Source organism: Fusarium fujikuroi, chromosome FFUJ_chr02, assembly GCF_900079805.1.
Source record: "Fusarium fujikuroi IMI 58289 draft genome, chromosome FFUJ_chr02".
In the NCBI taxonomy this organism is placed as follows: Eukaryota; Fungi; Ascomycota; class Sordariomycetes; order Hypocreales; family Nectriaceae; genus Fusarium; species Fusarium fujikuroi.
The window spans coordinates 4,084,471-4,097,105 of record NC_036623.1 but is presented as its reverse complement, the minus strand read 5'-3'; the positions used below and the strand labels follow the sequence as shown (position 1 = coordinate 4,097,105).

Sequence of the window (12,635 nt, the reverse complement as noted above, 5' to 3'; positions counted from 1 at the left end):
TGTTGGTCGTGTTTTGGCGATCTTTGTCTTACATGGATGTTCGGAAAGATACCATATATAGTATAGTATGCCAAGATGCAGGGATACGACATCGAATTGGAGTATTTCCGTTGGATCAAAGTAGAATATTATGACGGAAAGTCACCTGATGGAGTACAAATACGAAAATGCGGTGGTGCTCGGATAGTGATCGTCGTGGAGTATTGGTTCCGTCTTACACCGTCAATGGGAAAATGCCCAGGCGCGTCTTAGACGACATCCAACATAAAGGCATAAGCACGGAGGAATAAATGAACGAATTGCTAAGTGGATCATTTAGTGGATGGTCTGATCAGTAATGTCAGTCTCGAAACTTGCGAATATCTGTTGGGAGTGTGCTGAAGAGCCAGTGATGTGCAGAGATCGCGACAACGCGTCGACAATTCCTCTCGGCACGGGAGATATAGCGGAATATTATCCTCTATCCACTCCTGAACGTAGGATTTTTGCTCTTTAGAGGACCAAATAATTTAAAGTCCGATAGTGATCGCCTCCCAGACCTGATTGTGTCAAACGCCAGGAAATTGCAACCGTGGAGATTACAATAACAAAACCGTGCCAACCGTTCAAGATCACCGGAGGTAAATACGACAGTAGCATGTAAAAAACGAGATTAAAATTTTAAATTCCAAATATTTGTTCCATTCTAAGCTAGAGTACCTCTTTACTTTAAGTCGCCATCGATATTCACCTATTTGCAGCCATTCCCATCAAACTCACTAACTCTCCAGAAAGCGGCCAACAGGTGCATTTACCGAAGCCCATTGACCTTGATCAAAACGTCGTCCTCAATATGAAGAGCAATGTAGTCCTTCCAACGAAGCGTGCCTTGGTCCTTGTCCTGCAAACTCAGGTCGAATCGACGAATCAGGTTCCCGAGGAAGACGTAGGCTTCCATGTAGGACAAGTTCAGGCCAACGCACATGCGCGGTCCTTTGCTGAACGGAACCAGGTTCTTCTTGGAAGCCTTGTCGCTATTGTCGAGCCATCGTTCAGGCATGAAGGTTTCGGGCTCCGGGAAGAGGACTGGATCGTAGTGGATCAGGCGCTGGGCTGTTGAGACGGAAGTCTAGGAGGCAATGTCAGCGAGGACTGGAATACTCAGTCAAGATTATGGGAATCCTTACATCTGCAGGTAGGAAGTGGCTACCGTACTTTGTTCCTCCAGATGGCACAAGACGGGTAAGGATGCCCGGAGCTGGGGAAGAGATGCGAAGAGTCTCGTGAATCACAGCAGTCTGGAGATATCACGGTAAGTAAACCGACATCAGAAATTGGACTGTTGTAGATCGTACTCACCAGATAAGGCAGGTTCATCAGGTTTGGATACTCCATCAACCCATCGCTGTTCGTCTCAACAGTGCGAAGCTCCTCCAGCATCTTCTTTTCAACCTCAGGGTTCTTCAGAATACACCAGACACCATAAGTTATGGTCGTCACCGTAGTCTCTGTGCCACCTATGACAAGTGAGAATGCTTCGTCGACCAGTCCCTTGGTTGAGCGATCGGGTTCGGCGTCGAGAATGGCGTCGAAGACGGTTTGACGGCCAGTCTCGTCGGTGTAGACACCATTCTGATGTCTCTCGCGTACTTCGTTGGCCCATTGAGCACATTGCTACACAGTGTTAGCCTTGTTCCGAAGTCGGTGCTGGAAGCGAAAATGGACTGAACTTACGATGCGGAACTCGACGAATCCTGGAATTATGTAAGTCAAAACGTGCGTGGGAAAAGACTGCATGATCTTTCCAAGCATAGGGAAGTGCTTGATGAGACTGAAGCTATGAGGTAGAGCGACCATCGAATCGACGAGTGCCTCTGTTCCTTCTTTTCCCTGGGTACAGCCCATATCTTTACCGAAGCAAAGCTTCATGATGATGTCCATCTAGGCGTCTCGTCAGCAGGCCACAGCAAATGGCGGGTGTTGGGCGACATACAGCAAAATTCGACTCAAGTCGCTTCAAGCTGACAGGTTTCCCGGTCTCATACGAGTCTCCAATCTTCTTCAGTGCACCCTTGATGATCTGAAGAGCCAGAGGAGAGAAATCTTTGATGGCGCGGGGCGAGAACATGGGATTGACAATGCCACGGCGGACTTTATGGGCTGCGGGATCCATGATGAATGGCAGGGCGTCGAGTTCACCGGCGAATCTGAACATGGCAGGCTCCTTGAGGAACTTTGTTCCAGTAGAGTACACCCTTGAGTGATCCCAGCGGTTAGTGGTATATATATGCCATTGGGATATTTGCGTGCTCACTTGTGGTAGAAGTTTGGGTCATTGATGTGTACTCTGTTAGGGCTCATTCGGACAATTGGGCCTGCGATTATATCAGCAGCCAAAACACATATACGAGGGCACTATCACTTACCATATTTCTGGTGAAGTCGTGGATAGTCCTTGATGTAGTGACCATCGAGAATGACGTCCTGGTAGAACTCATACCAGCTGGTAGCCGCCGCAATCTTAGGCCCTGGGACGTTCCTAAGAGGATGCAGGAAGAGACGATAAAATACCAGGCATAGCCAATAAAGCGCAAAGCTTCCAAAGGCTAAAGCAGTATAGTAGATGATGTTCCATGAAGTAGACGTTGGCGACCAGATACGTGCCGACAGGAAGCCAGTGTTGAACAGGGCTTCACGTGGAATGATGAGCTTGATGGAAGACATGGCGAAGGTGTATTTGTCTCAATAGCTTTTGTCTTTTCATATTCATGACTCTTTTTCAAGCCCTTTTAACTAGTTTATCTATCGTAAGGAGTTGGTAACTTCGGTCTATGGCTATGGAGAGATCTCCCGAATAGGTATTTTTCCAGCTCCGTAGGATGCCGGGTCGCAGATCGTTGGCTGACAGAGAGCGGATATTCCCAAAATGGCATCTTTTCGTGCTTACACTCCCAAGGCGACTGTGGCACATTAGATTAGGTTGATACTCCATCTTGTGTTGTGGTAGTATATTTAAAGTCGGTGTACATCAAGTCCCAATAAGCAGTAAATCAGTACACACTCATCACTCGCCTCGACAAGGTATACGATACATCTCAACTTCATCAAGATGATTGCGACTATAAACGGAGACACAAAGATCAATGGAAAGGGCCATCCGACCGAAGTCCGCATTCCGGACATGTTTGGTTCCATAATGTCTGCGACGCCTATGGTGAACCCTCACCACTTCAAGGTCAAGGCCGCAGCCGACGCCTTCATAGCTGAGTGAGTTTATCTTGCCTCTCTTCGTATAAACTTGTATTCTGACGGAAGTATAGTTATCTCAAGATGGACAAGCACGAAGCGACTAAGAACAGAAAGGCCGACTTCTGTTTCTGCGCCTCTGCCATGGCTCCTCATGCAGATGCAGAGGCACTAAGGACCATGGTTGACTGGCTGAATTGGGTACGCAACAAAATCACAAGACAACCCAAAATGGTAGGGCACCGACTGACATGGATGATCAGATCTTTTACTTTGACGACGACTTTGACGAGGGTCAACTTGACCGAGACCCAGTAGCCGCAGAGAAAGAGATTAGACATACACTAGCTGTACTCGAAGAAGGTGCTGAGATTCCAGACAGAGAGCTGCATCCCTTGCGATATTTGTTTCGTACCATCTGGGACCGAGTTAAAGAGGTACGTGTTACTAATGATCTCTTCTACTGAGCTTTACTAATCATTTCTGTACGCAGAGGGCTTATCCTGATGTCCAGACTCAATTCAAGATCACGCACAAGCGATACTTGGACGGCCTGCTGCATCAGGTCGAAGCGACACGCGATGGAAACGGTCAACCTCGGACCGAGGAGGACTACATCAGAATGCGGAGGAGGACTGTTGGTGGGTATCCATGCATCAGTCTCATCGCGTGAGTCTTGACCTAATTGTTCATGTCGAATTGAGATTGACGATGCTTTTTGCAGCTATGCCCACAATGTAGACTTGTCGCAGGAGGCATTTGAACACCCTTCTGTTCAAGAATGCATAGCTGTAGGCTGTGACCTCGCTTGGATGTAAGTGACATACACTCCCAACCCATGGGATCTTTGCTAATACAACGCAGCCACAACGACATCGTCTCGTACAAGAAAGATGTCAAGTCAGGTATTGAGCACAACTTTATCACAGTCTTGAAAAAGAATGGCTTTACCACTCAACAAGCCATGGATAGAGCAGGGGAACTCCAAGACGAGTGTTATCGCAGATGGTACCTTGCGCTGGCGAGCATGCCTATCTGGGGCGAATCTATCGATCGTGAAGTGTTGAGATATATCGAGGCATGCCATAGCTTTCCTCTTGGTGACTTGCTCTGGAGCTTCCAGACAGGGCGATACTTGGGGGCCACGGAGGGATATAAGCTGCACGAGACGAGGGTGTTGGACCTGTCAGATTTGGAACCTATTGCTGTGTGATATTTTCTTACGATGGGAGGCTGAATTCTGATGTTTTTACGTGGTATTGGGCCGTTAGGGAGCAAACGAGGGGCTTTCTTTGAGTAAGGTAGCATGAATGAGATTACAAATTGGCATTTGCGACATCGGTACCTCGTCATATACTTGGTAAATGGCATTATCAGCTATCTCGACGAGATAACTAAATGACATTGGCTCCTTCAACCAGTTCGTCTTGTAATCAGGGAATTAGTGGGGAATAAGATGGCGTGCTCGAATCAGTGTCGGGGTTCACCCGATAAGTTACACTTGGGGTAAGACTCAATTGAGATGCCATGACTTGGATTATTAGTGATGTTCATCTACTTAAGATGAGCCAATATCTCAACTCAGATACTCTGTAATAACAATGTCAGCTCAAAAAGAGTCATCTAAGCTCGAGGTAGCGATCGCTGGCGGTGGCATCGCAGGCCTCATCACAGCAATCGCACTTCTCAAACACCCAAACGTCAACGTCCAAGTCTACGAGCGAGCGCCAGAGTTTAAGGAAATCGGCGCGAGTATAGCTCTGGGTCCCAATGGCCTCAGAACTCTTGATCGGCTTGGTGTCGAGAATGCCCTGGCTGAAGGCTTCGCTCAACGTCAAAAGTCTGGCCATCATATGATATACCGGCACTGGAAGACTGGAGAGGTCATCGATTACGATGTTCACAGCACAGTAAAGAGCAAGAGACATGCGACTGCGCGGTTCCATCGCGCTCATCTTCATCAGGCGCTGTTAGAGAACTTACCGGAAGGTATTGTTCATTTGGGGAAGACTACTGTTGATGTGAAGGCGGATCCTGATGAGGGAGCGACGCTTTACTTTGAGGATGGTACGACGGCGACAGCTGATATTGTCATTGGGGCTGATGGTTTACGATCCGTAAGTTCAAGACATTTTTTTTGACAATAGATTGCTGACATCTCGACAGAAAGTCCGCAAGACGTTCGTACCGGAACATGAACTGCATTGGACAGGTTGGGTCGCTTTCCGCGCTGTCTTTGATGCCGAAAGATTGAAGGACCTTGAGTATCCTAAGGACGCAGCCCATTGGGTAAGGTTGAAGACTCTCCAACCGACAGATTGCTAATGGATCAATAGGCTGGCCACGAGACAACATTCTTCCATTCGCACCTAGGTAAGAGTCCAGTGTTTCTTCGCCATCGCCGTCACTAACGCATGACTGCAGGCAAAGGTCTGTTTACCATAGTCGGCGGATATCACGCAGATCCTCAAGACCCCAAATCACCGGGTAAAGACGCAAAGTGGGATGAAGATGGCAGTGTTGAGGAATTTAAGAGATTATACCAAGTACGTGAACTCTCTCGTTCGCATCCTTCGCCATGCTAACACCCCAAAGCATTGGAACCCAACAATCCGGGCATTCATAGACGCAACCCCCTACGTCAAACTCTTCCCCAACTACGCCGGCGCAGCTCTCGATACGTGGTTCTTCTCCAACCGTGTAGCTCTCGTCGGTGATGCAGCTCACACCCACGGCGGATCCTTTGCAGCAGGGGGCTCACTCGCCATTGACGATGCATATGCCTTGTACCGCTCGCTCGATCATGTTTGGCCTCCTTCGTCAGCACAAAGTGGAAAGCCGACCAAGGCTCAGCTTGCACAAGTGTTTGAGCTATACGAAGCCACTCGCAAACCGCATCTGGATAAGCTCTTGGGTATCGTCCATAAGAACATTTCAGGGCAGAGGTCGAATATCGAGAGAGCGACTACGGAGACGGACGATCAGTTAAGGCAGAGGGTGAAGGGAAGGATGGACCCCTCGTGGATTAGTGAGCATGATGTTGTTGCGGCATTTGAACGGGCTGTTGAGAGGATAGAAGGCCGGGAGACGACGGTGGAGGAACCTCGCGCAAGGTTGTGAGCACAAGTACTACATAGACCTTTTCCAATCTTGTCAGTATAGCCATTCTATCTACAGAATTATTGCGCTAATTGCAGAACTTCAGGAAAAGAAGTTTCAGTATCAGTCGTTCGGTCTGCTTAGTTGATCGTACCTCAGAACATCTTTCGATTGCACACCTCATTAGGGCCGAGGGGTTTGCCTGCCTCCAAACAACTAGTTTTCTCACAGGGGTAGCACTGAGGACACTTGAGTGTATTACCCGCATATATTGAGACGCGTTCTTTGCTTTTGTGTTGTGGCTTCAAACATCATATAACCCCTCAATCTTGTGAAGCTACTTCAACAACTGCGCATCATAGAATGAGAGAGCAAGATAAGAAATCACATGAGGAAATAGAGTGAGAATTGTTGTTAACAATGTTAAATTGAACTATATTCGCAAGTGATATCATCCAGTCATGTCCAAGCTAAACAAATACAAGATTCGAAGCACCGCTTCAGACTTCCGAAGTACTCTTGTTCCTCTTGAAGAAGCAGGGCATCACCAACTCGCCCATCTCGTGCCAGAAGCCAACAGGAGGCTCAGTGAAGGTAGCCTCGTACGCCTCAATCATGGGTCGCTCCCAAACCAAGTCAACCTCGTGAGGTCGGATGTACTTGGTCTTCTTAAAGACCTTCCAGCCAACGAAAAGGAGGACAGCGAGGATCTGCATGGAGTAGTTCTGGAAGAAGACCTCAACGTCGAACTTGGGTCGGAAAGCGTAGTATCCGTAGACGAGAACGATGACGGATTGGACAACGAGGGCAATGTAGGCACCGTAGGGTTGGAAGTAGCCGTAGTAAGGTCGCTCAGTCTTGCGGTTGACACCCTGGGCGACACAGGCGCGGTGGTAGTTGATGAATGTGATGGACATGATCATGAAGGTGATAAGACCGCCACCAGTGACGATGCTGATCAACCAGCCGAGAACCTTGGCGGAACCGTTGGCAACCTGGAGGAAGGACAGGAAGGGGAACAGCATGGTGACACAGAAGGCGTAGACGGGAATACCGGACTTGTTGCAGTATCGGAGGAATCGAGGGGCGCGTCCCTCAATGGCCAAAGAGTAGAGAGCTCGGGTAGCGCAGTAGGTGTATGTGTTACCGGCGGAGAAGATGGAGGTGAGGATCAGGAAGTTGACGAAATGAGGGAGACCTGATATTCCAAGGTTGGTCATGGCAATGACATATGGGGAAGAAGCAGCGTTGCCAGTACCGCCAGCACCGAAGTAGATGTCGACGAGCTTGGGGTCGTTGTAGGCACAGACGATGCCAACAGCGAGAGCACCAACGATGAAGAAGATGCAGAATCGGTAGTAGACTGTCTTGAAGGCACTCTTGATGGTAAAGGTAGGGCGTTGAGCCTCAGCAGAGACCATTGAGATATACTCGGGGCCGACAACTGTGAAGGAAGCTGAGAAGAGAGCAGCGAGGAAACCTTCGAATTTGCCCTTGTCGCCTGAGCTGAGGTATGTGGTGAATGATCCAGGGTTGGAGAAGTGTCGGAAGCCGTAGGCATCGTGCTTGGGGTTTCCACCGACCATAGTGACGAAAGTGAAGGCGAAGAGGAGGAAGATCAGGATGAGCTTTCCACCTGAGAGCCAGAACTCGGATTCACCATAGAATCGAACAGCGAGGACATTGAGAAGACTGTGATATGATCAGTATAGTTCAATTGACGAAAGAGGCAAAACTTACGCGTAACAGACAATGACTGCAGCACAGATACCAGCGGTTGGGCCGGGGTTGAGGGCATCAGCATTCCAGAAGGAGATGACAGAAGTCAGGGCAGTGATCTCGAAGGGAATAATGAGAGCCTCGTAGAGGAAGAAGTTCCAGCCAGCGACGAAGCCTAGGGCATCGTCGACCCAGTAGCCAGCAAGACGCACGAATCCACCAGCAACAGGCATGTATGTGTTCATCTCAGCGATCGAGTTGTTGACAAGGGCGAGAACGAGGGAGTAGAGGGTGAAGGCGATGAGGAGACTGCCAGGGCCGCCTTTGGCGAGACCGCCACCGATGGAGATGAAGAGAGCTGTTCCGATAGAACCACCAGCGGCGATGAGCTGGATCTGACGGTTGTTGAGGCGTCGGTGGAGATGGCCCATGCCTTGGTCGTCGACATATTGAATGCTTGAGGCATCGCCAGCGACGGCACTGCCCTTGGAGTTGGAGTGTCGTCTCTTCTCGTCGTCTGACATTATGGAATAGAAGGCGGTTCAGACCAGCCTTTGTGAGAGGGACAGGAATTGAGGAGGAGGATTGGAGGAGGATAGGGGTGAAGAGTGTTGGAGTCGAGGGTCTGAGGAGGAGAAGAGGCTGGAGTGAGTGGAATCATGGCAGTTTATATAGTGTCGAGCAGAGGCAGAGATAACAGGCAGTGAACCATGCTTGGGTAGTACGCGCATGGTGTCGTTGGGACAGGTACTCAGGTGGAACAAGAGCTTATCTTGCAGGTTAGCTTAGCCACTATCACCCCCTAGCCCATGGGTCCAGGCCCTTGCAGTGTAGGTCACCCACGCATAGATCATGGTGGTGGATACGGTCCGACTTCACTATGACTGGAGCTGAACGAAACGACATGGGTCTTCCCCACGGAGAAGAGCTTGGGACCGGGTCCACCGAACCACGACTGATTGAGGTCTGGGGAAAGCCTGTATCGGCACTCGATTAGCTCGTGCAGACGGTGGAATGTGGTGTGTTTGGCGGTCGTGCAATTGGCCAGGGAAACCACTCACTGTTGTCATCTTGCAGCCTGCACTGACAACCAGGGCCTTTGTTTGAAATCGCTACCTTAGTTTGGGTTTGGGGGTAACGGCTACTGTGCCTACGTCTGGTCTAGACTTGGAGTGTATATGGGCGTTACGCATGTGATGAGTGAGGGGTTTGTTCTATGTATTTTGGTGTGGCACAAACATTTGCGGCACGTACGAATAGGGTAATTCATTGTGAAGACGTGAGTCTCGGTAATCTACAGACGATATCTCTTCGTCGTATGGATACTCTCTCAATAGCCTTGAAGGGGACCCATTGTAGATAGGATACTTATCTAAGGTATCGCAAAATAGCTCACCTAGGTCAGTCCCTTATCATCTCCCTTGTACGCCGTAGAGTCTAAGCAGAGTCTGCCCGTATCCTCGGATTCTCATCCCGATCCCTGCACGATAAGTACCCTAGCCAATCCCCTCACCTTCCCACCATCTTTCTCTCTTCTCACGCTCAGCTCCTCACGGAATCTCCGCAGACATGCAACCACTTCGCTTCACTTCTCCAAGAGAGACTCCAATAGAACACCACCATGTTTGCAATCTAGAAGCTCTGGGCTCTGGCCAATCACCGCGCACACCGTATTTTTTCGGATTCTCCAGCCGAAACGGCAAACTCTAACTTATCGATCGTGGCAAAGACTGAGAAATTGACCGATCCTGAGCGTTTATTTCGACCGGAGTTGATTGGATCACTTGTAGCTCAATTAATTTGACTTTGTGATTGCGGCGAATTGTTTACTGAGTTGGCCGCTATAGCTTATGGGGCTACTTAGGGAGCCTGGCCTGGCTGGTGCTCTAGAGTCTACCTAGAGATATCCACTCCCACTGGCGACAGTGGAGGTCAACAGGGACGGGACGGGAGGTTGGCAAGTATAGACGAGGCACGCCCTAGTTTCCGATAACATCCATTGATGATGATGTTTGGGCTTAATATCGAGTGTCCTTTCCTTACGCTAGTCACTACCAGGAGCTTGGATCAGCCTAATATCGCCCGACTATCGAGTGACACTGATAGTATCTTATGCTCCTTGCAGAGTGCTGTCTGTTTCATACTTGCAGCTGCTCCTTGGAAGGAATCCGAGGTGATGCTCTTATCCTGCTTCAGCTACTTCTCTGATATTGACTCCAAGAATCAGAGCTTCTTTACTTATTCGCCACTTTAGGTATGCAAATCAGGCACAGTTTGTGTCTGGTTCGTCTATGAATCTCGATGAAGCGAGAAGAATAGATATCAACCTGTTTCAGTCTCGCATGATATAGTATCTCCTAATGCTTAGCTTCGTTTACCCAAGAACCCTCCATATCTGTCCGTTCGGCCCGTCATGAATAAAATTCTCGAGGACTTTGATAGCAAATTCCTAGGCCTACATTAAGTCTATCTCCTATTCCAAATCTTGTTTGCATTTCCAATAGTAATCCCAGGAGATCGTATACCTCTCCGTTTTCACAGGTCCAGTGGTAAGAGTATTACTTATCTCCAGCTCCATGTTGGCTTGAACCTAGTTGTATACCTCCTTGAACGCAACAGCTCGGGTGGTCCAGGCTTAACTCGATAGTATCCTTAAAACATTACACAATGATGATAAAGAAAGCCACGACTCCTTGAATCACGACCAACAACATGATATCAAACAAGCATACTCAACTATTCTCACGGATCTCAGGTCACATGATCGGGATCGATCCCGATCCCCGTACCACGCCGCACCTAGATCAAAGCTTCATTCCTAAACAGGGAGGTGCTAACTCCCAAGCTCGATAGCTGAAAACGAATGTCTCATCTTGAGAAAAGAAAACGTGGGCTTGTGTTGTGTTGGAGAAACGTCGTTGTATCTGCTCAGAGCCTCAATTCTGACACTGACGATCTCCCTCAAGCCATCTTATGCAGGCGTTGGAAAATGGGCGCCTACGAACCAATGGGGTATTATGCGCGCTGAAATGCAAGCAAACTTCAGCCTCGTTTTTCTTACTCCAACTGCAGAGAGGAATGGCCTGAGGAGGAAGTTGTCCGGGACGATTGTCGCTAGCCGAGCCGTTCCCGAGATACTAAGTTAGACTGTATACACCATTTCGGCTTCTCCAACACCGTCTAGGGAGCTATTAGCTGCCCTTAGGCTTCGTGAAAACTGTCATCAGTTGGTCTGTTCGATATGACACCGTGGAAGTTCGTGTCTTGTAGGACTTTGCTGATCTGTGCTGCAACCACTTCAACAGCCCGAGCTTCATCCTTCGTCGCCCTGGAGGACAGGCCAGAGTATGAACAACAGCTCACATAGCTCGAGTATAGGATGTTTGATGGGAAAGATCTAGCGAGGTCATCGTGTACTCCCCCCACCGGCGGGCTAACGGCATCGACTCCGCGTTAACCTACGACGATATTCCCATCCCTAGCTCTCGCAGTGCTGTACCATTTGTGAGATGGCTCTAAGCAACCCCGAGCTTATCTTCAGGGGAATTACTGTCAGCCACAAGTGCTGGTTGACATGATGTGACGCCATGCTCTCATCCCGAGATACCTCCATGCTCGGCATTGACACTACAACTATTCACGGCGGCGATATTACCAACACTGGTAAAGAGTGATATGTCTATCTGCGTGGTTAGTTCGGTGGGCTTGTGAAGCTTGATAGCTATCCGCAATGCTCCCCCGCGTCGAGTTGACACATAGCAGGGGTATGAGCAGAATCAGCACTTACGTCTCTAGAGTATTCAGCTCGCTCTTGGGCCAGGCTGTCCTCAAAGGCATTTCGTTAGTTCGTGTGGGCCTCCGTCTAATACTGCCACAGTATCAACGAAACAGTCGCTACAAGAAGGGCAACGTGGACAACGCTCCGCTTACGAGCAGGGCCTTATTCCCAATGCCTGGCACGTCTCACGACCTTGGACTTCCCCGGATTCAGGCGGAGTCATCAGGGTCTGGCGTGGAGGCAGAACTGGGTCTTGGTCCACCGACATGAGCTTGTTGATATCGCTTAATGACTTACACAATAGCTTGTGGATACTGCCTATTACGCGACGGAGTAGAGTGACGTCTATGTCAAATGAAGCGGCGTAGTCATCTCCACATTGACGGCTACTATTGAACCACACAGGGGCAACAGCGGCCATGTCTTCAAAGTGATTGAGCACTCGTTTTGAGGCAAGTTTAGCCAGATGTATCCAAGAGACCTGAGTTAAAGTGATCATTTGGGCCTCAAGGGATAGGCGACAGTGTCTATGCTATACCAGGCTTGAGGCTGTCAGGCCGTGAAGATATGATGCATAATTGTGGCCGATTGCTCGACCTCACTCCTCGGAAGGCACGGAAGAGTAGCGTGATGGAATAATGTATGCAAGTTGAACGTCACGGAACTCCTTGTTTAAGATACCAGCACCTCGGTAAACCATCATCGACACTTGACACTCAGGCAGTCCCAGACCGTGTAGTCGATAATTATCGCAATTGCCGATAAAACAAGCTTCGGTGATCTATCCACAAAGATATCACTCTTCACTCTCTAG

At 49.1% G+C, this 12,635-nt stretch overlaps 5 protein-coding genes; 3 read left to right on the top strand and 2 right to left on the bottom strand.

Moving 5' to 3' along the window:
- Positions 1–790: 790 nt before the first annotated feature.
- On the bottom strand, positions 791–2,703 carry FFUJ_04066 (trichodiene oxygenase; the record flags this gene model as incomplete). XM_023572692.1 has 7 exons in its annotated part: positions 791–1,108; positions 1,167–1,277; positions 1,339–1,653; positions 1,714–1,920; positions 1,973–2,234; positions 2,294–2,354; positions 2,406–2,703. 7 exons carry the CDS (start codon positions 2,701–2,703, stop codon positions 791–793), a joined length of 1,572 nt encoding a protein of 523 aa, XP_023426771.1.
- A 385-nt stretch (positions 2,704–3,088) lies between these two features.
- Positions 3,089–4,438, top strand: FFUJ_04067 (related to pentalenene synthase; the record flags this gene model as incomplete). XM_023572691.1 has 6 exons in its annotated part: positions 3,089–3,246; positions 3,300–3,426; positions 3,489–3,662; positions 3,719–3,894; positions 3,950–4,039; positions 4,090–4,438. The coding sequence occupies 6 exons, from the start codon at positions 3,089–3,091 to the stop codon at positions 4,436–4,438; spliced, it is 1,074 nt and encodes a 357-aa protein (XP_023427124.1).
- Positions 4,439–4,826: 388 nt separating this feature from the next.
- On the top strand, positions 4,827–6,345 carry FFUJ_04068 (related to salicylate 1-monooxygenase; the record flags this gene model as incomplete). XM_023572690.1 has 5 exons in its annotated part: positions 4,827–5,342; positions 5,392–5,514; positions 5,562–5,598; positions 5,650–5,771; positions 5,821–6,345. The coding sequence occupies 5 exons, from the start codon at positions 4,827–4,829 to the stop codon at positions 6,343–6,345; spliced, it is 1,323 nt and encodes a 440-aa protein (XP_023426770.1).
- A 479-nt stretch (positions 6,346–6,824) lies between these two features.
- On the bottom strand, positions 6,825–8,567 carry FFUJ_04069 (probable carnitine transporter; the record flags this gene model as incomplete). XM_023572689.1 has 2 exons in its annotated part: positions 6,825–8,016; positions 8,065–8,567. 2 exons carry the CDS (start codon positions 8,565–8,567, stop codon positions 6,825–6,827), a joined length of 1,695 nt encoding a protein of 564 aa, XP_023426769.1.
- A 3,063-nt stretch (positions 8,568–11,630) lies between these two features.
- Positions 11,631–12,091, top strand: FFUJ_04070 (uncharacterized protein; the record flags this gene model as incomplete). XM_023572688.1 has 2 exons in its annotated part: positions 11,631–11,713; positions 11,806–12,091. 2 exons carry the CDS (start codon positions 11,631–11,633, stop codon positions 12,089–12,091), a joined length of 369 nt encoding a protein of 122 aa, XP_023426768.1.
- Positions 12,092–12,635: the final 544 nt, after the last annotated feature.